The sequence below is a fragment of the Saimiri boliviensis genome, chromosome 8 (assembly GCF_048565385.1).
Source record: "Saimiri boliviensis isolate mSaiBol1 chromosome 8, mSaiBol1.pri, whole genome shotgun sequence".
NCBI classification, from domain to species: domain Eukaryota; kingdom Metazoa; phylum Chordata; class Mammalia; order Primates; family Cebidae; genus Saimiri; species Saimiri boliviensis.
This window is the reverse complement of record NC_133456.1, coordinates 72,667,685-72,693,644: the sequence shown is the minus strand read 5'-3', so window position 1 is coordinate 72,693,644 and position 25,960 is coordinate 72,667,685. Positions and strand designations below refer to the sequence as shown.

The 25,960-nt window shown below is 44.3% G+C and overlaps 1 protein-coding gene across 6 annotated transcripts in view; it reads left to right on the top strand.

Moving 5' to 3' along the window:
- Positions 1-25,960, top strand: part of ABCC5 (ATP binding cassette subfamily C member 5) — a 103,620-nt gene that overhangs the window by 4,393 nt on the left and 73,267 nt on the right. The window contains exons 1-2 of one of the 6 annotated variants that reach the window (XM_003926942.4): positions 8,028-8,130; positions 11,544-11,722. In XM_003926942.4, coding sequence (XP_003926991.1) covers positions 11,597-11,722 — 126 coding nt within the window. In that variant the 5' untranslated portion in view covers positions 8,028-8,130; positions 11,544-11,596. The other 5 variants (XM_010337627.2, XM_010337622.3, XM_010337623.3 and 2 more) reach the window with 5 other exon arrangements.

Below are 25,960 nucleotides of genomic sequence, written 5' to 3'. Positions count from 1 at the left end.
CCTTTGCATTCCCCCATGATTGTGAGGTCTCCTCAGCCATCTGGAACTGAGTTCATTCAATCTCTTTTTTCTTTATAAGTTACGCAGTCTCAGGAATGTCTTCATAGCAGTATGAAAAAGGACTGATACAATGTTAAAATAAGTCTGAATAATGCTGAACTAACCAAGACTAACCAGCTTTTATTGTTGTAGGATTTCTCAGAGTATTTAGCTTAGAAGATAGATAGATAAATAGATGATAGATAGATAGATAGACAGACAGATAGATAGATATCTAGATCTAGCTACAGATATAGATAGGTTTTTTAGAGCTAGGTTCTCACTATGTGGCCCAGGCTGGTCTCAAACTCCTGGGCTCCTAGTCCTCCCAAAATGCTGGAATTACAGGCATGAGCCACTGCACTTGACCTAATATGCTAATGTAACTTTTGACTATCATATACACAATTTTCCAAACTTAGTTGACTTTGGAAATTCTCTTTTTCAGAAAATCTTACAGGGGTAGTATTTAATGGATAATTTGGTGGAAATCCTGTTTTAAGTAAATAGAACACTGGAAAAAACAACTTGGAAAATTTGTCTCAAATGTGCTACAGATAGAATACAACATGCAAATAGCATACATACAAATAAGAAATTAAGAAAACTTGATAAGTATTTTAAAACCTAAAGATTGTTGGGAACTATAAGCTACAAGCAAGTAGAAAGTAAAACAAACAAGCCCATTCAAAAATGGGCAAAGGATATGAACAGACACTTTACAAAAGAAGACATACATGAGGCCAACAAACATATGAAAAAATGCTCATCATCACTGGTCATTAGAGAAATGCAAATAAAAACCACATTGAGATACCATCTCACACCAGTTAGAATGGCGATCATTAAAAAATCTGGAAACAACAGATGCTGGAGAGGATGCAGAGAAATGGGAACACTTTTACACTGTTGGTGGGAGTGTAAATTAATTCAACCATTGTGGAAGACAGTGTGGCGATTCCTCAATGACCTAAAAATAGAAATCCCATTTGACCCAGCAATCCCATTACTGGGTATATATCCAAAGGATTATAAATCATTCTACTATAAGGACACATTCACACGAATGTTCATTGCAGCACTGTTTACAATAGCAAAGACCTGGAACCAACCCAAATGCCCATTGATGATAGACTGGATAGGGAAAATGTGGTACATACACACCATGGAATACTATGCAGCCATCAAAAACGATGAGTTCACATCCTTTGTAGGGACATGGATGAACCTGGAAACCATCATTCTCAGCAAACTGACACAAGAGCAGAAAATCAAACACCTCATGTTCTCACTCATAGGCGGGTGTTGAACAATGAGAACACATGGACCAGGGAGGGAAGCATCACACACTGGGGTCCGTTGGGGGGAAATGGGGGAAGGACGGGGGGACGGGGAAGTGGGAAGAGATAGCATGGGGAGAAATGACAGATACAGGTGAGGGGAAGGAAGGCAGCAAACCACACTGCCACGTGTGTACCTATGCAACAATCTTACATGTTCTTCACAGGTACCCCCAAACCTAAAATGCAATTAAAAAAAAGTAAAATAGACATAAATTTGAATCCCTAAATCCTTGAGCAATTTAAACTTAGTCTTGACTCAAGGAGGAATATTTATTTCCTCTTCCTTTAGCACAGTGACCTGACAGCCATCTAATTTTAGGATGAAAGTTTAAAAAGATGCTTTGGTATCATCACTTACCAAATACACCCTCACAGCCACTTTAGTCGCTGAAAAGCGATGCTGATTTTTCTCACTGGCAGCCTCCTATAATCAATAAAGTAATATAATTTCTGTTTTAAGAATACCTATTTTTTCCTTAGGGTCTCAACAATTGAAATATTTTGATCAAAAGAAACTGCAGCCTGCTGGGCACGGTGGCTCACACCTGTAATCCCAGCACTTTGGGAGGCCGAAGTGGGCAGATCACTTGAGTTCGGGAGTTCAAGACCAGCTTGACCAACATGGTAAAACCCGGTCTCTACTAAAAATATAAGCATCATTAACCAGGCATGGTGGTATGTGTCTGTAATCCCAGCTACTCCAGAGGCTGAGGCAGGAGAATCGCTTGAGGACCTGGGAGGCGGAGGTTGCAGTGAACCGAGATCACGCCACTGCACTCCAGCCTGGGCAATGCGGTGAGACTCCACCTCAAGAAAGAAAGAGAGAAAAAGGAAAAGAAAAGAAAAAGGGGCCGGGCGTGGTGGCTCATGCCTGTAATCCTAGCTCTTTGGGAGGCTGAGGCGAGCGGATTGCCTAAGCTCAGGAGTTCGAGACCAGCCTGGGCAACATGGTGAAACCCTGTCTCTACTAAAATACAAGAAATTAGCTGGGCATGGTGGTGTGTGCCTGTAGTCCCAGCTGCTTGGGAGGGAGGCCGAGGCAGGAGAATGGCTTGACCTTGGGAGGCAGAGGTTGCAGTGAGCCGAGATCACATCATGCACTCTAACCTGGGCAACAGAGCAAGACTTCATCTAAAAAAAAAAAAAAAAAAAAAAGAAAGAAAGAAAGAAAAGAAGGAGGGAGGGGGGGAAGGAAGGAAGAAGGAGGAAGAGGAGGCAGACAGGCAGGCAGACAGGAAGGAAGGAAAGAAAGACAGAAACTGCAGCCTGCATAAATTTTTAATTTTCTTAAATTGACATTCATGCCAAAAGGTCATTAGCACTAGTGATAATGACCTTTACACCACCACAGCTGTTTATCTCTTCTGGGCAAAAGTACGTATTTATCAAGCAAACACTTAAGAGAAGTACCGGGGAATGACTGATTGATCATTCTTCTGTCTGACAAGGTCTTTTTTTTTGGAGAAGGCTCCGTTTCGTCTGGACTATTGGTCCTGACTTCTCTGGCTTAGAGGGACCCTATTGACTCCCGGGTAATGGCCTGACAGGTGCTCAGTCCGTTCTTCACAATAACGTGGGAGAATTCTCCTCATACAACTCAGCACGAGGTGTTAGACATATCGTACCATTTTATTCCACCGAGAAAGTAAGTATCTAATTGTCATTCTGGGACAATTAAAATCCCAAGACCTGTCTACGTGCTGTGATGTGTTATTTTAGCTGAGTAGATTTAGAAGGGCATTCTGGGGAGAGGCAACAGCTAGAGCAAGAACATGGAAATTTCAGTGTTGACAGGACCTCAGGTTTGACTAGAAGAGTGACAGGAGATGAAGCATTGGCATGATGAGAACCAGATCACAGAAGACCTTGCATACCAAACCCCGAGGCTTGGTTTTATTTTATAGCTGTGTTTCCCAAAGTGGAATAAGGTTCAGACTCCTTTTTTTTTTTTTTTTTTTCTTTTAAACAGTCTTACTGTGTTGCCCAGACTGGAGGCAGTGGTGCATCTTGGCTTACTGCAACCTCCGCCTCCCGGATTGGAGTGATTTGCCTCCACATCCCAAGTAGCCGGGAGTACAGGCGTGCGCCACCACGCCCAGCTGATTTTTGCATTTTTCGTAGAGATGGGGCTTCACCGTATTGGCCAGGCTGGTCTCGAACTCCTGACCTTGCGATCCACTCACCTTGGCCTCCAAAGTGCTGGGATTACAGGCCTGAGCCACCTCGCCCAGACTCCTTTTAAGAGAAACAATTCTCTCAAACCCCTGATGTTGACTTCTTATTTACATTATAATATTACTTAAATAAATCCATTCATAAAACTGTGTGCAAAGTCATTATGATTATAGTTCTTAATAGCACTATCAAGTTAAAATTAATTTACAAATATTGTTCTGCTAAAATTAGATAATTGCTGTCAATTTCTTTCCTCTTTTTAATGAGCTAGCTTTTGAACACTTATTGTTGGGCCCGTTAATCTGATAGTGCATCTCAATGTAACAGTACTTTAAAACATTTTAAAAGCAAACCTGGCACGGTGGCTCACACCTGTAATCCCAGCACTTTGGGAGGCCGAGGTGGGCAGATCACCTGAGGTCGGGAGTTCGAGACCAGCAGATGTGGGTGATTGTTAGCATTTGACATCAGCTCTAGACAAGCTGGGTAGAGGAGGATGTCAAGCTATTGCAGTAGAGCCCTTCTGCCAATGAGTGGACCGCCATGTATCCGGTTCCACACCCACCTATGTGTTACCCTTGACGTCGCTTTCTCATTGCACTGTATCTAATCCATCCACATGTTCTGTTGATTTTAACTCTTAAATTTCTCTTGAGCTCATCTTTTTCTCTCCATCTTTTCCACCACAACCTTAATCCAAGCCACCATGATCTTCCTAGATAACAACAGTCACTCCCAGGTGGCCTCTTCTCTCCCACTCTAATGGTCTCTAATTCTTTCTCCAGTCCATGGCTGCAGTGCAGTTTCCAAAAGGTAATTTTTTTTCTGTGTTGTTTTGTTTGTTTGTTTGATACTGAGTCTGGCTCTATCACCCAGGCTGGAGTACAGTGGCAGATCTCGGCTCACTGCAACCTCTACCTCCCGGGTTCAAGGGATTCTTGTGCCTCAGTCTCCTAAGCAGCTGGGATTATAGGCGTGTGCCACCATGCCCGGCTAATTTTTGTATTTTTAGTAGAGATGGGGTTTCATCATGTTGGTCAGGCTGGTCTCAAACTTCTGACCTCAGGTGACCCACCCACCTCAGCCTCCCAGAGTGCTGGGATTACAGGCTGTGAGCCACCACACCTGGCCCCAAAATGTACATTTGATTTCTCAACTCCTAACATATTCACCCTTGAAAACTTGTCAGTGGTTGCCTTTTGCTCCTGAAGACCCGTAACAAGCATGTGTGGAGATGCTCCCTTCCTTCTACCACCACCTGGTCTTTGTTGCTACCTCTGCCTCAGCTGCTCTCTCTGCTGCCCACTTCCACTGTCTTCCCTTCACAAACCCCTACTTCCTTCCAATGAAACACACACCTCCTTTTCTTCCACTTTCTACAATTACCCTTTACATTTTGATCCGTGTGTATTTGGGAGTCTGCACCCCACGAAGCACGTTTGTTTCGCTCCATTGCATCTCCATCAAACACTTAATGAATACATGTTTAGTACATTACACAACATAAACATTTTTTAGAAATATCCACAATTCTGGCCCTGCACAGTGGCTGACACCTATAATCCCAGCACTTTGGGAGGCCGAGGCAGGCAGATCACTTAAGCGCAAGAGTTTGAAACCAGCCTGGCCAACATGGTGAAACCCTGTCTCTACTAAAAACAGAAAAAGCAGCTGGGCAGGGTGGCTCACGTCTGTAATCCTAGCACTTTGGGAGGCTAAGGTGGGTGGATTACCTAAGGTCAGGAGTTCAAAACCAGCCTGGCCATCATGGTGAAACCCCATCTTTAAAAAAAGAAAGAAAAAAAATACAAAAGTTAGCCAGGCATGGTGGAATGCGCCTGTGATCCCAGCTGCTCCGGAGGCTGAGGCAGGAGAATTGCTTGAACCCTGGAGGTGGAGGTTGCAGAGCTGAGATCGTAAAAGAGAGAAAAAAAAAAGAAAAGAAAAGAAGAAGAAAGGAAGGAAGAAAGGAAAGAAAGAAAGACACACAATTTTACATTGCAACATAGATTCTCTAGCCCCCTTACCTGAGGGTTGGGAAATACAGCCCGTCTAAACATTTCACAACACAAACACATTTTGAGGGGATAATTGTCTAAGTATCCTTCTTTGACTCAGACTATACTTGAAAATACCAAGACAATACTACAGTGCGCTGAAGCTTGCCACCAAGGCTGTCTGCTGTTCATCCACTCTTTTTTAATACAAAATGAAGTATCATCAACATTATCTGAAGTATTTCAGGGAGATTTAGAAGCGCTTTTTAAGTATGATGATATCAGATCTGCAGCTTTGGGTGCTACAGCGTTTGAAGCCTTGTTGGAAGGTACTAGAATCTTTGGTGAGGTGGCATCTCATTGCTATTTTAATGAGATTGGGTGTCTTTTCATATTTGAGTGGCTGCTCAAGTTTCCTATTCTGCGATCTGTCTGTTCATGTCAGTTATCCATTTTTCACCTGCCATTTCTTGCTGAATTGTAGAAATTATTTTGAATATTTTTTATTCAAAAACTTTATGAGTTATGACTTGTGGTTTATCTTCACTTTATGCGATCTTATACAGAAATACTAATTTTGATATAGCAAAAATTATCAATCTTTCTTCATTGTTTTTGTTTGTTTAAAAAGTTCTTTCCTACTCCCAAGTTCATATATTTCCTATTTTCTTCTACAAGTTTTTAAGTTTTTCCTTTCGCATTTAAGTGTTTGATCTACCTGAAATAGATGTTTCTGTGTGGTATGAAGTGGTAATTCCTGTTTTTTTCATATGTACAACCAATTGTTCCAGTACTATTTATTGGTACTTCTCCCTTTCCCTAAGGATTCGTAAGGTTTTCTGTCACAGATCAAGTCACATATATGCCTCAGTCTGTTAGGGGGCTCTTTATCGAATTGGTCTGTCGATCCTTTTGCAAGAATACACTGCTTCATGATACAGTAGTGTCTTCACACTAGCTAACTATCTAGTTATAAAGATGGACAAGTCACAGGCCGGGCGCGGTGGCTCAAGCCTGTAATCCCAGCACTTTGGGAGGCCGAGGCGGGTGGATCACGAGGTCAAGAGATCGAGACCATCCTGGTCAACATGGTGAAACCCCATCTCTACTAAAAATACAAAAAATTAGCTGGGCATGGTGGCGTGTGCCTGTAATCCCAGCTACTCAGGAGGCTGAGGCAGGAGAATTGCCTGAACCCAGGAGGCGGAGGTTGCGGTGAGCCGAGATCGTGCCATTGCACTCCAGCCTGGGTAACAAGAGCGAAACTCCGTCTCCAAAAAAAAAAAAAAATATATATATATATATATATATATATATATATATATGGACAAGTCACTTTACCTTTTTCTTCTTTTTTAATCTTTGAATTAAAAAAAATATGGCCGGGAACAGTGGCTTACACCTGTAATCCCAGCACTTTGGGAGGGCGAGGCAGGTGGATCACCTGAGGTTGGGTGTTCAAGGCCAGCCTGGCCCACATGTAGAAACCCCGTCTCTACTAAAAATACAAAAATTAGCTGGGCGTGGTGGTGCATGCCTGTAGTCTCAGCTACTCGGGAGGCTGAGGCAGAAGAATCGCTTGAACCTGGCGGGTGGAGGTTGCAGTGAGCCGAGATCGTGTCACTGCAATCCAGCTGGGGCAACAAGAGCGAAACTCCGTCTCAAAAAAACAAAACAAAACAACAAGCAAAACCAAAAAAACCAAAACGCCCCACACAATACTCATAATACCTACTCATAGGGCTGTAACGGAGATCAAAGAATGGCATGTAAAGCGTCGGATACAGGGTAGGGAAGAACTCAACAGTGGCTTTTATTTTATGATGTGGAAGGTACCGATGAAACAGGAATAAAGGGATCAATCTTTCTGGGAGCCTCAGCTTCATTTATGAGAGAAGAGGGTGAGTTAGCATACCATTTCTAAGGCTCTTGCCCCTTCTAAGACTGGGATCGCGGCATGTTATCTAGAGACCAGGCGGCGCGACATGATGTGATGGGCAGTTGGTGTTAAAGTGAGAAAGGCGCCGTCTGCGCAGAATGCGGGGTCGAACCATGAGCAAGCAAGCGTTATCCGCCACAGCAGATAAAAGCTGGAGCCAGCGGGCCTGACGGCGACTCTCCGGGTTAGAAGCGGGCGACGATGACCTTCGCGACCTCTTCTGGCAGCTGCACGGCCGCGCAGGGTCGGGACGCCTCTGCCGACGAACAGCACTGCGTGCGAACACAGGGCCACCGTCAAGCCTCCCGGCAGCCCCCCGGGAACGCCACCCTGGAGAAGATTCCAGACAGGCTCGCAGAGGCACGGGCAAGGATGGAGCGGAGCCGGGAGCGCGGTGGGAAGAGGGGCAGCCCATGGGCGTTGCGGGCGCTTCTGGGAAATGTAGTCCTTTGCCGCGTCCGCAGCCCTGGGCTCTCGGAAGGCGGACTACGGTTCCCTTCAGCCTCGGGAATGCTTTGTGCGGCGCGCCTGCGCGGTGCGGCGGCCGATGCCGCTATAAAGGCTTGTTTTGCTGCGGGGCTCATGCTCGGGAGCGTGGTTGAGCGGCGAGTGCGGCTGTCCTGGAGCAGGGGCGCAGGTAGGTGGTGGCTCCTGCCGCACCCCTGCCCCCCAGCTTGGTTGTCACGGGGATCATCCCTTTGCATTTTCTCGGGGCGTGGCGGGATGCGGCCAGGGCTACGAGCAGTTCGGGGGATGCGGGAGACTTGAGGAACGGGGTATGGCCTCCCCCTGGTCTCGCGCCGCAGCCTCCTAGGGCTGTGAGCCCGGGGTCTGGTGGCGGGGTCGTGCGCTGAAAGGCGGGCAGGTAGGGTCGGGATGAGCCGGCGGGGACGCGGGCTACGTCCCCGGCCGCAGCCGCCAGGGGGCGCTGCGCCCGCGGGCCGTGGGGGTGGGTCGCGCTCGCCTGGCCAGGCCGGAGCGGGCTGTGGGAACGCCCTAGGGCCGGGGCATCCCAGGCGAGGCCGGCCTGAGAGAAGCGCCCACCCGGGAGGCTACAAGGCCGGCTGCCTGGGGCACCCCGCTCAGCCCGTCGCGGAGCCGCCGGCGACCTTCGAAGTAAGTCGTCCCCTTCCTTTTTGCAGGCGGGTAAATGGAGGTACGTGACATAAGCACGCGCCGCAAACCCGTGGCTGAGCCGGGAACGCAGCCCAGATCTCTCCACGGTCATCGAGGGCTCTTTTGACGTCTGCCACGCAGAGCTGCGGGTGGCTTTGTGTTTATCACACAGGGGTCATTCGGTTTCTGCACCGACGGGGAGGCTGGGGGCAGTTGGGCACAGGAACGACGGGGAAAGTTTCAGGGGGTCTTGGAGGAGGAGATGGCTGGGTTTTACCCGGGTCTGCGGCGTGCACTAAAGGTGAGGCTGCGTGGAGACGCAACAGGTGGATTGCAGTGGGTGTGGTGAGGACGATCTCTTCACCGTCGAGTCTCCCCCGTTCAGCCTGCGGGCCCGGAGGTGATGGAAACCCACTGAAGAGTGTTGGGATTCTTGCAAGTTGCAAACACCAGTATGGCTAGCCAACCGTTCTTGCAATCCCGAGCACCCCTCCCCCTGCCATGCAGTTGAATCAGTATCACTGTGCAGGGCGAGTGTCTACCCTTTTATCACTGGAAAAAGAATATTGGTTAAAAACAAACAAACAAAAGGGGGGCAGCCGACCAAGGGGCTTCCCTGTTGGGCACTCCTTTAGGGTTCTCCCACTTCGATTATTCTGCTTCTGCCCTTGTACAGGTTTGGACAGCAGGATTGGTTTTTTACAAACAAAAATCCCTTCTTTTTTTTCGTCTCTTGATAGCTGAGGCAACTGAGTATTTAAAAAAGATTTTGCAACAACTTTCAAAGAGAACATGAGAAAATAGGGAAATATAAATAGTATCAATAAAAAGGCTGGCCTAGGGATCCATCCTTGCTTGCTTCAGACTGGGGCTTTGTTTCTTTCCAAACCTGTCAGGATTTCCAGCTCTTCGCCGGCCTCCACGTGGGGTGCCCTCTTTTATGTTCTAGATACACAGATGATGGTGTCCTTAGGTTCAAGGCCACAGACAGTAACTTTGTGCCTACTTTGGGCCTGCCTACTCTCCTGATCGTGCCTCTTTTTCCAGGAAGGCAGAGATGAGTGTGTTAGAGATAATGGAACACTGTTCCCCACACTCTTCAAACATAGAAGAACTTAGTCCCTTAGGGTGGTTTAGCGGTGTCTACCACAGCAGTCGCTGCAGGCACAACACAGTCATTATTTGTGTCATAACAGGGAGGTCGTTTCGTCCCTGCCACTCTCTGCTTCTGTGCTCCACTGATTCTGCTTTCTCCTTTGAAATAAAGTGGTTGAAAGAGTCTTTGGTTAATATGGGTGCTTAGATCATTGAGATGGTGTTCATGTTCTTCTTGACATGGCATTTCATACTGTGAATGAGTTAGGGTGACCTCCTCCCTTTCGACTTGCTCACTGCCCCAACCCCCAACTTTTAAAAAGGTAGCACTAATCCTTCTTCCACATAATCAGCTAAGCTGGAAACCTTTGGAGGGGACGGCTGGACTTCTGAGATCCCTGTAAGGAGAAGGTTACTCTGCTCTGCAGCTACAGCTCAACATTGGGGACACTGGCAGATGCCAGGTCTGTTTATAGTTTAGCCTTAATGAGGTCTCAATGACGTGATTGCTGTACTCTGGCTTGGTGAGCCACTGTTCTTTATGGTGTAGTTTGTCATTGGACAAGGTGACTTTTTTTTTTTTTTTTTTTAAGATAAGTAACAGCTATATCACCTTAGGGTACTTAAAGCAGAATTCTGAAAGACAAGAAGTCCAGCTTTCTTTGGACTGGAAACCTGTCTTTGTGGAGGAGATTTAGTCCTGCTTATTTAGAGGATTAGTAAGTGTTCCCATTTTTTCCGATACCTTAAAAAATGCATTATAATGGTTAGAATTTTGTGCTGCAGACGTAGTACTTTTAAGTCACAGCGATAGCTAGGGATTTATGGACTCCAGAGGCAGCATGGCTACACATCGTTAATTTCTGTTGGAGGTTAGTATGAAAGGTGTTTTCTCAGCTTGTCTCTGGGAGGCTGTGACCCTCCTTAGAGGGGGAATCATGTTAGAGAAGTATGTGTGTGGTTTTTGTTTTTGTTTTTAGGTAACCTGAGTTGATACAGGATATTGATCAGACTTAGCCAGGCAAGCAGTGGTTTAGAACAGAGTTTCAGGTAAAAACTAGGTAAGACTTAGTAGTATAGGGTAGGGAATTTGTTTTTTGTTATTTTTTTAAATAATAGCTTTATTGCCAAAGGATTTATATGCCATGAAATTCACTTCCTTAAAGTATACAATTAAGTGCTTTTTTTTTTTTTTTTTTTTAATGTATTCACTGCATTGTACAACCAGGACCACTATCTAGTTTTAGAACATTTTCAGTACCAGGAAATTTGTGTTTGAAGTTAAGTTATAATATTGTTTTAACTGTATAACTTCATGGAACTTTAAAATAACCAGCTAACCCATAAGTTAATGATAAAAATGGAGAGATAGAGTATATCATTGGTAGAATAAGTGTTTTGTAAGTTTTTATTTGGTAAAATTTAGTAGGAGAAATTATGTCCACTTTGAAATTGTGGAGTTTTAATACTTGGGACAAACTGAAATTGTTTCTAGAAAGTCTTTAAAAAAAAAACAAAAACCACCTGTGTTGTATACACTGGATTTAGCTTAGTTGAAGGGTGTGGGTGTCTGTTTACTAGTGTGTTTACTTTTTCTAATTTTTTTTTCTTTTAGAAGTGGGAAGAGGTAATTTTTCTTGATTCTCTTATACTGATTCTTTTTCTTTTAAAAAAATGGAATGAAAATCTTTGAACATTTTTGGAAAATTGATTTTTGTAGCTACAGCAGTGGAGAGCTTTAATACTTTTGCCCTTTCCCCCCCTATTTTAAGGCACTTGAGCATATGATTAAGTACAGGTTAGGAAATAATCTCTTTCTTGATGAATTTTTAATTTCAGGAATTCTGATGTGAAACTGAGTCTGTGAGTCCTGGTACCTCCACTCAGAGAAGATGAAGGATATTGACATAGGAAAAGAGTATATCATCCCCAGTCCCGGGTTTGCAAGTGTGAGGGAGAGAAGCACTTCCGGGCCGCACAGAGACCGTGAAGATTCCAAGTTCAGGAGAGCGCGACCGGTCAGTGTTTCCTAAGAGTCTCTTGTCTGCTTGTTGTACTAGGACACATCTTCCGTTTTCATACAATGCGTCATTTAAAAACTGAGTTTTCTTTATTGGCTTTAGGTTACTGTTAAGAATCGATGGTGACTGATGCATCCCTGGTTCATAGTAGGCACTCAGTAAGTGGGAGAGAGGTTACTCAGCCTCCCACCTGCTCCGTCCTGAGCATTCTCCTCTTTTCCACCTTTACTCTGTGTTGGTGAAAGAGCTTCTGAAAAGGCTCTGCTTAAGAGAAGGCAGCTTATGGAGGAGGAGGGGGTCTTGGGGATGACGACCGGGAATAAAAAGCCAAGGAAGGAAGCTTCATTTATGTACCTAAACAAAATTGGCGTTTTCTTTGACTTTCTGTCCTCACATTTAAAATGTGAATCTGGCTGGGTGCGGTGGTTCACACCTGTAATCCCAGCACTTTGGGAGGCCGAGGTGGGCAGATTATTAGAGGTCAGGAGTTTGAGACCAGCCTGGCCAACATGGTGAAACCCAGTCTCTGATAAAAATACAAATATTAGCCAGGCGTGGTGGCAGGCACCCGTAAGCCTAGCTACTTGGGAGGCTGAGGCAGGAGAATCACTGGAACCCAGGAGGTGGAGGTTGCAGTGAGCTGAGATTGCGGCATGGCACTCCAGCCTCAGCAACAGAGTGAGACTCCATCTCTAAAAAAAAAATAAAATAAAAAAAGTGAGTCCTTTGGAGAGACAGATTTCAGAGGATGAGTGGAACAATTCTAGGTAGTTGTGGGATGATCAGTATGTTTTTCAAGCTAACTCACAAGTTAGGCAGTCTTTAGATAATAATCTAGTTTCCTCCAAGGAAAATAAGGAAGGTGCTTTTTCACCTGGAGAAAATATTTGTTTTTCCTGAGGGAAGAAAAAGCATGATACCTTTTCTTACAAAAGGACCTGATGAGGCAGACTGGCCTAGGTTTAGGAAGTTGAGGTTTATGTTTGTTGGTGTGTTTGTTAAGTGAAAATTTGAGGAAGATACGGACTTTGCAGCTGACACTGGCCTTTCCTTTGCCTGCTACTACCTTTTCCTCTTCAGTTGTGTTAAAGCCATTACTTTATTAATTAACATTTTCTTGCTAACGAGTCTTGTCTGTACCCTACTGTGTATTATAGAATGCTTTTCCATTTCAGGTTTAACTTCAGAGAAACAGGCTCAAAGTAATCAGTGTCTGTACTTCTTGTGGGCGCCAGTTTTATAACTTCCTCATGTCCTTTTGTCTAGACCTTATGTTGATTAAACATCTATTGAATACCTTCTGAGTGCTAGACACAGTTTGTGTAACAGTTGAGTCTAGAACAAGTCAGGAGGTAACACTGGGGCGGGGCCTTACAGGGTGACGAGGTGGGGAGGCTTTTGTAGACTCAAAGGTATGGAAACAGCCTGTGGCATGTTGGTTCCTTGCATGAGCTACTTCCGTCATTTGTATGTAAAATGGTGTTGACAGTAGTACCTAACTCTTGGGATCACTGAGAGTGAGTGAGAGAATACGTATAAAATATTTAAAATAGTGCCTGGCACATGGCCAGTGCTCAATAAACGTTAGCTTTTAGAACTAGTTGTCTAGGGCATAGGATGTGTAAAGGGATTATAGGTCGGGGGAAATTCTGCATACCGTGCTAAGAATTATTTCACTGTGAGCATTGGGAACTATTGGAAGTTAATGAGGAGATTAAAAAAAAAAAACGACTTTATTTTGAGCTAACTGTAGATTTACATGCAATTATAAAAAATAATATAGAGTGTGGTGGCTCATGTCTGTAATCCCAGCACTCTGGGAGGCCGAGGCAGGTGGATTACCTGAGGTCAGTTTTGAGACCAGCCTGGCCAACATGATGAAACTCCATCTCTACTAAAAATGCAAAACTTAGCTGAGCGTGGTGGTGGGCACTTGTAATCCTAGCTACGTGAAAGGCTGAGACAGGGGAATTGCTTGTACCCAGGAGGCGGAGGCTGCAGTGAGCCGGGATCACACCACTGCACTCCAGCCTGGGCAACAAAGAGCAAAACTCCGTCTCAAAAAAAACATAATAGTAATAATATAGAGATCCTGTGTATACTTCATCCAGTTTCCCCCAGTAGTAACATCTTACACAACTCTAGTCCAGTATCACAACAGGATAACGACCGACAGTGATACAATCCAGGATCAGGATTTCACAAGTTTTACACGCACTCGTCTGTGTGTGCTGATGTGCACGTTCTATGGATTTTTTAAATGTGCAGATTTGTATGACCACTTCCACAGTCAGGATGCAGAGGTTCCATGGCAGGGATTGCTCGTTACCCTTTTATAGCCACAGCCATGTCCGCTCACCCCCACTCTCTGGCAACTGCTAATCTTTTCTCCATCTCTGTAATTTTGTCATTTTAAGAATGCTCTATGAATTGAATCACATAGCATGTAACCTTTCGAGATTGCTGTTTTCAGTCAGCTGAATTCCCTTGCTAGCCACCTAATTTTGTTGTGTACATCAGTAGCTCTTCGCTTTGTAATGCTGAGCAGCATTCCATGCATGTTATAGACAGACCATAGCTCCTTTAGCCATTCATTTGTTGAAGGACATATGGGTGATTTCCCTTTACTGGCAACTATCAATAAAGGTGCTCTGAACCTTCAGTTGCAGGATTTTGTGTGACCATAAGCTTTTATTTCTCTGGATGAATGCCCGGGACTGCGATCGCTGGGTCATATGGTAAATGTATATTTGGTTTTGTAAGAAGCTGCAACACACTTTCCCAGAGTGTCTGCACCATTTTACATTCCCACCAGCAGTGATTTGGTTTTTTTACATTGTTGCCAGTATTGGGTGTTATCATGTTTATTTTAGCCATACCTATAGAGGTGTCTGGTATTGTGGTTTTAATTTGCAGTTCCCTAATGGATACTGATGTTTGAGAGTAGATTTTTATCTTGGATTAGTTTTGAAGCAATGCAGAAAAATCCTGGGCAGGAGAAAGAGACCAAACACTTCCAGGAAGCAGCTCTGCTCGTCCATGTCAGAGAGGCCAGGGTCCTGTTGCAAAGTGTGGAAGTGAGGACGGAGCAGAGAGGAAAGATTGGAGGTGTCTCTAGAAGATAGGGTGGGATTGGGGTGTCTGGGATTGATTCTAAGCATTTAAACCTATTCGTGGACATAAAGGAAGAAAAGGAGATTAGGCAGATACTAAGAATGAGTTTGGGCTGGGCACAGTGGCTCACGCCTGTAATCCTAAGATTTTGGGAGGCCGTGGCTGGTGGATTGCCCGAGCTCAGGAGTTTGAGACCAGCCTAGGCAACACAGTGAAACCCCATATCTTCTAAAATACAAACACTTGGCTGGGTATAGCAGTGTGTGCCTGTAATCCCAGCTACTTGGGAGGCTGAGGCAGGAGAAGCGCTTGAACCTGGGAGGTGGAGATTACAGTGAGCCGAGATCATGCCATTGTACTCCAGCCTGAGCGACAGAGTGAGACTCCATCTCAAAAAAAAAAAAAAAAAAAAAAAGAATGAATTTGATTTTGAAGATACTGGATTTTAAGTACATACAGGTAAAATTATCAAATAGAGCATAGACAAGAAGTAGAGTAGGCAAGGACACTTAGAGCCTCTAGTGTGTCCATGTAGGTGAAGCAGTGAGAGTGAGCAGGCTTACCCAAGGATGGCCTGCAGAGCAGGAGAAGGCAGAGGCTGTGCAGCTGGTGTGTGGTCCTGTGAAATTTCCAGTCCCCAGCTTATTAGAGTAGAGCTGACATCAGGGTTTGCGGTGGCAGCAGCAGGCTCTCCGCCTGTGAGGTGGAGAAGAACACAGGTAGGCACTGCTGGGCCGTGTGTTCCCGGAAGGAGATGGAGTCAGCCACCACCGTAGCAGGCCCTCAACATGCCGCTGAAGCCTTATCTCAGAGAAACACTAAGGCTAATGCCACTTTTATGCAATGTCAGGAATACGCGTGAATTTTATTTTTATTACTCTTTCATGTTTCCTAACCTTTTTTTTATTTTGAGACATAGTCTCACTCTGTCACCCCGCTGGAGTGCAGTAGTGCAGTCTCAGCTCACTGCAACTTCCGCCTCCCGGGTTCAAGCAATTCTCCTGCCTTGGCCTCCTGAGTAGCTGGGATTACAGATGGCTTCTCTGGCTAATTTCTGCATTTTTTGTAGAGACAGGGTTTCACCATGTTGGCAAGGCTGGTCTCAAACTCCTGAGCATAAGTGATCTGCCCGCCTTGGCCTTCCAAAGTGCTGGGATTATAGGGGTCAGCCCTAGTCCAGCCATCAACATTTATTTTTTATTAATTTTTTTTTATTTTTATTTTTTTGTAGAGACAGTCTCACTGTTGCATGCTGGTCTTGAACTCCCTGGCTTCAAGCAAGCCTCCCGTCTCAGCCTCCCAAAACACTGGGATTATAGACATCTGCCCAACACCCTGCCCCTAAACTTTTAAATTTAAGTACTGTTTTCCTGATTTTTACTGTATCCTTGTAATCTCTGAACTTTTTTTACTCAAAAATTTCTTTTATTCTACTCTCTCTTATTTAGCCTGGACCTAGCAAAACAACAACAATAAGTGATTGGTTTATTCAAGCTGTTTTTGTATATACATTAAAATGAATGCATAGCTATTAAGTAATTTTGTAAGTTCAGACGCTATCTAGAATTTACTTGACCATACCTGTCAAAACACAAAATTTCTCCCATATATTTATCTTTAACTTGTTTCATGTTTCACGTTTGCTGACAGAGGGAACCAGCAAGATGACAAAAAAATTTCTGGGCTGAGATGGTATAAAAATGGATAATGTAAGCAGTTGGGAAGCAGAATACCTATATAAGCATATAGTTTTGTTTTTTAAAGTAAACAGTTAATTGGGCAGAGGTTGTGATTTCATTTCACATCATCATAACCATCATTTTTTTTTTTTTCATTTTTGAGATGGAGACTCACTCTGTTGCACAGGCTGGAGTGCAGTGGCACAATCTTGGCTCACTGCAACCTTCGCCTCCCAGGTTCAAGCGATTCTCCTGCTACAGCCCCTCAAGTAGCTGGGACTATAGGTGCGTGCCACCACGCCCAGCTAATTTTTGTATTTTTAGTAGAGACAGGGTTTCACCATTTTGGCCAGGATAGTTTCGATCTCTTGACCTTGTGATCCGCCTACCTTGACTTCCCAAAGTGCTGGGATTACAGGCATGAGCCACTGCGCCCGGCCCATAACCATCATTTTTATATTAGTTATCAGAGAGGAAATCTGGGACGGGATCTCCCAGGATGGCAGGTATACCTACTACCCATCAGAAATTTAAAACAAACAAAAAATGCCTCTAAGTAATAAAAGATAAGGATGCATCTGTGGCTCTTATGTGGAAAACAAGGTTTCATTCACCACCATTAGCGTTTAGTAGGTCCACTTACCATGGAAGCAGGCAACCTGTGCTGCCCGTGCCGCACTCCTATAATCCTAGCATTGTGGGAGGCCGAGGAAGGAGGCCTGCTTGAGACCAGGACTTCAAGACCACCCTGGGCATCAGAGTGAGACCTGTCTTTACAAAAAAATAAAAATACATTAGCTGGGAATGGTTGCTTGTGCCTGTAGTCCCAGCTGCTCGGGAGGCTGAGGTAGGAGGATCGCTTGAGCCCAGGAGGTCCGGGCTCCAGGAAGCTGTGATGTGCCACTGCATTCTGTTCTGGGTAACAGAGTGAGACCTTGTCTCACCAAAAAAAAAAAAAAAAAAAAAAAAGAAAGAAAGAAAGAAAAGAAACGGTGCCAAACCGAAGTCAGAGGCAAAGCACCAGAGAATAAGTTCTGACTTGAAGCAGGCTAGTGCTTTTCTTCTTGGAGGTGTAAGTGATGATGCAGATACGTGGTTTGCCCATTTCTTAGGGTTGTGACCAAATCTTTCTTTTGGAATATGATTTGGAAAAGTCACTCTGATAGTCACATCTTCAAATGCTTGTGATTTCTCACATATGCTTAGAGATAATGAGAGTTGAAATAAAGCATTCCACACCTACCCACTTTCTTCGGGACTATAATGTGAATGCTTGTGGCCACACACAATTTGAGGCTTAGCAGGCATCCTTTAATCCTGAAGTGTTAATATAGTGGTGGCTTCTGTTGCTGTTAGTTCTTTGAGCCTGAGTACTAACTTTGGCTGGCACTAGGCTGGCATTATGTCAGCTAACATGAAGGTTTGTACCTAGGCTACTCTTGAACACTGTTCTTTGCCTGAGGGATGATTATTCAGGCCCGGTTCCTTTTTTTATTCTAGTTATATATGCACATGTAGATCATATGACTCCACAAGCCCTGATTTGTTTTTTTAAGATGCAGTCAGTGTTTATTAATTTTTTAATTCAGCAAATATTTGAGCATTCTTCAAGATGTGTGCACAGTCCTGAACTAAGTGGTCTAGCGCAGATAAAGATAAATTGGTGCTGGGCCTGCCTGTCCTCCAGTAGAAGCTTTAACTCACAGACATAATAAATCTACATAGATTATTGTGATTTAGGTGCTGTGGCAATTAGTAAAAGAAGAAAATGCTTCTCTCTCGGAATGCTTTAGGAGGAGGTATCATTTGACTGGAGAATTGAGGAATGGGTAGAATTTGGAGAAATGAAGAACTTGCCAGGCAAAAGAAAGAGTTGTGGGTTAGGGATACCTAGTCTCTGTTGGTATTGAGCATAAAATGCGTGACGTCTTAGCTATAGCGCAATACGTCAGTGAGTTTCACATTATATGTGTTGCTTTTTTTTTTTTTTTTTTTTTTTGAGATGGAGTCTCACTTTGCAGCTCAGGTCAGTGGCGCATCTCAGCCCACTGCAACCTCTGCCTCCTGGGTTCAAGCGAATCTCCTCTCTCAGCCTCCCGAGTAGCTGGAATTACAGGTGCATGCAACCACGCCCATCTTTTTTTTTGTATTTTTAGTTAGAGGCAAGGTTTCATTATGTTCGCCAGGCTGGTCTCGAACTGCTCACCTCAGATGATCTGCCCGTCTCAGCCTCTCAAAGTGCTAGGATTACAGGCGTGAGCCACTGTGCCTGGCCATGTGTGTTCCTGAATAATAAGGCAAGGAGTTTGGATTTTAATTGCTTTAAATTAATATGTAAGCAAAAGAAAGACAAAGTTTGTCAGATGCTTTTGTGAGCTTTATTTTATTGTGGGGGTGGTTTGTTTCTTAGTGCTCTCAGGCAAAGCTAAGGGTGCCTTGTTTTTCATTAGTATGTCCAATCTGGGAAAGGAGGAAGAATGGAAAAATAAGCAGAAGTCGGGCCAGGCAAAGTGGCTCACTCCTGTAATCCCAGCATTTTGGGAGGCCAAGGAGGGCGGATCATGAAGTCGCGAGATCGAGACTAACATGGTGAAACCCTGTCTCTACTAAAAATACAAAAAGTTAGCCGGGCGTGGCGGCATGCATCTGTAGTCCCAGCTATTCGGGACTCTGAGGCAGGAAAATGGCTTGAACCTGGGAGGTGGATGGAGGCTGGAGTAAGCTGAGATCGCGTCACTGCACTCCAGCCTGGGTGACAGAGGGAAGACTATGTCTCAAAAAAAAAAAAAAAAAAAAGGCAGAAGTTAACTGAAGTTCATGCGCCATTGTTAATTACTGCAGTATTTTTCCTCTTCTCTCAAAAGTGTGCCATTGGTGGAATTTTCTTCCTACCAAATTACAATATTCTTCTCTAGGAAAGGTAGCAAAACAAGTTAAGTATTCATAGAATCCAGGGCTCTTACTTAATATTTCTTTAGTTCTGTGTTAGGCTGACCCTTTAACCTTGGTTGGAGTTTTTATAGTTAGTGATTTGAAATATTCCAGAGAGCTCAAGTTATATCTTAGGGATAAAATATGTAGTCTGATCTCTTACCAGAAATGACTTGAAGATGTGTTGTTATGAAATAAATATGGGCTCATCATAGAAAATGTACAAAGTGTGTAAAATTATAGAAAAAAAGTAACCATCCTTAATTCTTCTACCCAGAGACAACCATTGTTTTTATAAAATAGTTTTGTCTAGTACATTGTACTTTTAGAGTTCGCCCCGAAAGCTTTGCTTTACAGACTAAGGATGTGTGAATTTGCTTATGCCCTTGTGTTTTCCAAGTCAAGAGTCTTACCTGTGAGTCTGCCTGCTTTTAGGGAGGAGAGCAGGAAGGAGATTAGCTTTTTGCAGCTCTGCGTTATTTTTCCCTTGACTGATAGTGACTCAGCAGATTTTCTGGACAGGGTTAAGATGAGTAAGAATACCTGCCTTTTTTTCTCCCCCTGTCTCCCTGTAGGCATCCATAAAGCTTTATGAGGCTCAGTAGTTTCTTAGGCACTGCTGGGTGTGACACCCTATCTGGCCTGGTGCCAGGTGTTGGTCTCCAATAGCAGCCCGGAGCTCTGGGGCTGAGATAACAACAGTGCTGCGATTGGTGCAGAGCGCATGTGGCTCTCAGGCTTGCTGACTGCGTCGACAGCTCGCTGGGGCTCTTGAGGTTGAGCTGCTGCCGGGATCATGAGCTCTCTTACGCCGTCTGCTGCGAGACTGCCGGCTTTCCTAGGAAATGCTGCTTAAGGGAAATAAATATAGCCTGTTGGCATGAGTTACAGGAGCATTCTGTCAGAGGGGAAGAAAAGTGTTGGAATTAGCTTCCCTTTTTTTTTTTTTTTTAAAGTACCTAAATCTTTATTTTGTTAAGATAACTTGAAAGTTACAAATGGTTAATAAAAACTCTTTCAATGAAATCTTGTTTCCACTGTTAGGTAGGCTTCTGTTAATGCTTTCTTTAACTTTTCCCTCTCTGTTAGTCAAAGATAACAAAGGTCAATGCAAGAAACAAGGCCTCCTGAAGGCTTAATGGTTAAACCTGTCATTATTAAACTTATGGACTAATGTGAAGTTAATTTGGTGCACTGAAGTCCACTAATGAGCAGAATTAAATTTATCCTTTCCCTTCCTGCCTCCCTTTTAAGGAGTTAGTCTATTTAGATAATTAGATGTTATGTTTGTTTTAACTATTTAAGATTATCTTCTGAATTAGCTGTTCAAAGAATCAACTTAATTGTTATTAGATGTCAGATGAAAACTTCCATTCACCAAAGCCTGCTCATGGAGGCAGAAAGCAAGACTGACATGCATACTTTAAAAGATGGGTAGACCCTCAAAGGCCATCCTGCCCAGTCCCCGTTTAGCCTTACCTCTCTGTAGGTGAGGCCCAAAAGAGACCCTTGGCAGATGTGCTGGAGCTGGGTGTGCTTCCCAGGGATGTTCTTTCTGGAATCCAGTGGCTCAGAACACAGCCGGTGGCTCCTCTTTGAAGCATGGTAGTTCTGCTGCCTGTCTCTGGCCTGGCGTGCTGGCCTACCCAAAAGAGCATGGAACCAGCCAGGAGATGCCATGACACTGACAGCTGTGCCTGACTTTAGAGTTCAGGGTGTGTTTTCAAAAGCAAATCTCGCTAAAGAGGAATGATGTGTTATTATGAAGTCCATATTTGTGTGGTGGAAATAGCCATGCTCACGCCTGTAGAGATAAACTCTACAGAATGGGTTACAGTAAATGGTTATAGTTGTTTGGCTTTTTTTCAGAATCCTGTGTACTTGACAACCTTCTGTTTACTTTTAACTGGTATTATACAGTTATGGTATTGACCAGTCCCTTAGTTTTCTGTAGACAGATAGGCTGCTCAGCCCGTAGCCCTTGCGTGTGTTCTCACCGTGGTCGGCTGTTACGGCCTGCTGTGCCGTGCAGTTGCCACGTGATGGAACCCCTAAAGCCTTGCACTAAGCATTTAACACACGTTGTGTTAGGCACTGGAGGAAGTTTTATTTACAAATTATATTGTGCCTTTTCTTTTTTTTTGAGACAGAGTCTCACTCTGCTGCCCACGCTGGAGGGCGGTGGTGTAATTTCAGCTTGCTGCAACCTCTGCTTCCCAGGTTCAAGTGATTCTCCTGCCTCAGCCTCCCAAATAGCTGAGATTACAGATGCTCGCCACCAGACCCGGCTGATTTTTGTATTTTTAGCAGAGACAGAGTTTCACCATGTTGGCCAGGCTGGTCTTGAACTCCTGACCTTGCGATCTGCCCACCTCAGGCTTCCAAAGTGTTGGAATTACAGGCGTGAGCCACCACACTTAGCCTTTTTCTTTTTTATTTTTTTAGCTAAAGCCTGAAAATCTTGTTGAAGGGATTCAGTCAAATGCAAAAGACCAACATGCACAAGTTTCACTCTAAATCAGTGGTTTTCAGGTCAGGCTACATGTTAAAATTCAACAAATATCGATATTGGGTCCTATCTATCCCAGACCAATTAAATTCGTTTCTGTGGTAGAACCCAGGGATTGATATTGTTTTAAAGCTCTCTTAGTGATTCTAGTAGGTAAGCAGTGCTGGGAATCTCTGGTCTAGATCTGATGGAATAAAGTCTGTTCTGTCCCCTCACCCAGTGGGCTCCAAGTGTTTTCCATATATCCCCTTTTACCTCCGTGATTCATTTTCAGTTTAATCCTTTGAAACCTACCATGGTATTAACAAAGTTAATCTTAGACCCCATCATAATAGGAACTTTGAATAAGTTCCTTGGAATTCAGCTTATGAAACAACTGAAAGCCCTCAAATTCCTGCTGATTATGGAGTAATGCTAGATTATGAGCTGCAGATAAATACGCATTCTACTGTGGTGGTGGAGATATGTTTGTGAATTGTATTGCTAGCTGTTCCTTGGCTTGAGAGTAACAGCACAGCTACAGATATGTGAGCTGATGCACAAGTTAATTCTTTTCTCTGTGTAGCACAGCTGCAGAGGGATAGACTGAGTTGAGCAGCTTCCCTGACTTGGAATAATAGCTCTTTCTTCTATGTCCTGCTTCTTCCCCATGTAGGTTGGGTTCTAGAATTTTGCTGATCCTCTTGACTGAAGTGGTTGCTATCTGGAAGTTTCTAAGGGAAGAGCTTCAGATGGTCAGGGTCATGTTAGCCACTGGGGAGTAACGATGTGGTGGGAACTGGGAGAGGAAACGTGCTTAGTAGGTTTCTTTAACTTGGTGGAGATTAGGGAGGGTGGGAAAGCCTGAAGTCAGCCGGTCTTGGGAGGACATCAGTGTTTGAACTTTTTAAATTTAATTTCTAATATTCTGAGTCCCTTGAGAACTGTATCTGGTGGCACAACAGCTCCCTTTAAAAGTTTGTCTTTCTAGATTTGTCATAAAGGCTGCGTGGGCCCGGGACATCTGTGGAGATGCTTTTATTAGAAGAGGCACCCGTTCTCTTGTTCATCTTAAGGTCTTGTGAATGAGGAGAGGAGAGGAAGACTGTGTTGCGGGATCTGAGGCCTGTTGATTCCGACTGTGCCCCAGATACCGCTTTCTTTGAGGGGTGTGCCAGACAGGAGCAGTGCAGCCTTTAATCCCCTTGGAAACCGAGACGCCTCTGGTTACCAGTTGACGCAGTCTCTGCCTTCAGGAACAACTTGGTTGAGTCCTCAGTCTGAGGCTTATTAGGAAGGCTACCCTGCTGTGGTCCTGCCATCAGGAAGGGATTGGATTGTTGAAACAGGGAATGATTTGTGGACCCTGGTATCTGTCCCAGGGACCTCTGTTTAGGGGGAAAGCCCTTGGTTGCCCTGTCAGCAGGCATTTGCTCTGGCAGCCTGTTAAAATGACATGGGACAGCTGGAGAAGTGGTGGCCACGGGGTGTGCTGCAGTGCTGATGATCCGAGGCCTGAGGATGGTGTTAGGGCCTGCAGAAGCGTCTCTTGTGAGAGCAGGTCTATCTGCTTATGAAGCAAATGTTACTTGTTTTCATATCAGAGGTATACATATATGAATACGTGTTTCCCTGACTTTTGTTTGAACCTTCACAGAATCTGAATCTCTTTTTGTTTTGTTTTTTGTTGTTTTCGTTTCTCTCTCTCTCTTTTTTTTTTTTTTTTTGAGACAGTCTGGCTTTATTGCTCAGGCTGGGGTGCAGAGGCGCAGTCTTGGATCACTGGATCCTCTGCCTCCCTGGTTCAAGCAATTCTCCTGCCTCAGCCTCCTGAGTTGCTGGGACTACAGATGCGCCACTACGCCTGGCTAATTTTTGTATTTTTAGTAGAGATGGAAATCTCAGCATATGAGCTAGGCTGGGTCTTGAACTCCCGAGCTCAGGTGATCTACCCTCCTTGGCCTCCCAAAGTGTTGGGATTACAGGCAATCGCCCCCACACCCAGCAGAATCTGAATTTCATTGTCCCTTTTTAGCTTCCCTGTGACCCCACTCCTGCCGCATTGGAATTACCTTGGTAGGAAAAATGCTGAGTCTCCTAGCCACATAGTCATGGGGAAGATATAAATGGCAGTCATACTTCCTTGTTTAATATTTTTCTCAGCTCCTGGATCCGCCAGTATATTTCCCTTTGAGACAAAGCAGCTGTTGTGGATGCCCTTCTGTGTGGCTGGGCCATCTGGCCACTCACAGCCTTTCAGTGTGCCGTGCTCCTTAAGAGAAGTAAGAGAAATGGGGCCCCTCATCTTGTCTCAGGGGAAGCTTTAAAAAGTTACTTGCAAAAGGGATTGAAAACATCATAACAAAAAATAAATGGCCTCATAAAATACATTCCCCTAGGTCAACCTATATCAATACCAACTTGTGTTAGCTGTTTAGCTATCTAGGGTTACCTTAGCACTGTTGACGTCTTGGCCCACATAATTCTTTGTTGAGGGGGCTAGCCTGGGCATTGTCGGGTGTTCAGCAGCATCCCTGGCCTTTACCCACCAGAGCTAGTGGCACCCCTCCAGTGGGGACAACCAAAAACGTCTCCAGATGTTGCCAGATGTCCTCTGGGCAAGTAAAAGCACCCTCACCTGTGAACTGCTGGGCTGTACTGTCCAATACAGTCTATTGTGGCTGTTGAGCATTTGACCTGTGGCCAGTCTGAACTGAGTTGTGCTGTGAGCATAAAATACACACCTGATTTCAAAGACTTAGTACAAAAAAAGAAATACCTCACTTGTAAAATACCTAATAATTTTTCACATTGATTATATGTTAAAAAAGTTAATACTTTTTATTGAGTTAAATGAAATATTATTTAAATTAATTTACTTCTTTTTATTTTTAGAGTCAGAGTCTCACTCTGTCACCCAGGCTGTAGTGCAGTGGCTCACTGCAGTGTCGAACACCTGGGCTCATGTGATCCTCCTGCCTCAGCCTCCTGAGTAGCTAGCACTACAATCTCATACCACCATGCCTGGCTAATTCGTAGTTTTTGTGGTGATGGGGTCTTGCCATGTTACACGGGCTAGTCTCCAGCTCCTGGCCTCAAGCCATCCTCCCACCTCAGCTTCCCAAAGTGTTGTGATTACAGGCGTGAGCCACCACATCCTGCCTACTTCTTGCTTTTTAAATGTGGCTACTAGAAAAATTTAAATTGCATTATGTGGCTTACATTTGCAGCTTGCGTTATATTTCTTGTGGACAGTGCTGAGCTAGAGTGTTAATCTGCTGTAGTTTAGCCATTGATTTTTATTAGGCATTTGGATCCCTATAAACTATTGGGTTTAATGGTTTTTTTCCTTTGGAAGATTTTCCTTTATGCAGAAAAATTATGGAGACTCAAGAGTATGTAGTATTAAACGTTACCAGTTTGCTCTCCTGTATCCCTGCTGGCGGCGTATTAAAAATCGGTTTGATGTTCAGATAGTGGATGTTTGTCTTTATTTCCCTCCTTTCCATATTGGATTTTATCTCTTTTAAGGCATATATGGTTGTATCTTTAATTTGTATTTCTCGATTGGTGACACTGGGTCTGTGTGTTCTCTTATTGGGTCTGTGTTTATCTAGAGCAGTGCCTGGCACATAGTAGGCCCTCAATAAGGACTAGTTGAATGAATAGATGAAAAAATGCTGTATTTTACTCTTTCAGTAAAAGTCCACTACTTGAAATATATTATTACGTTAGTTACTTGGTCGCTTACTTTATTTATTTATTTATTTATTTATTTATTTATTTAGAGGCAGGGTCTCACTCACCCATGCCGGAACACAGTGGCATGATCTTGGCTCACTGCTGCCCGACTGCTCCGGCTCAAGTGATCCTCCCACCTCAGCTCTCTGAGCAGCTGGGACTAGTGGTGTACCCTTTTTTATATTTCTTGTAGAGACAGGGTTTTGCCATGTTGCCCAGGCTGCTCTCAAGCTCCTGGGCTCAAGCGGTCTGCCTGCCTCTACCTCCCAAAGTGCTGGGATT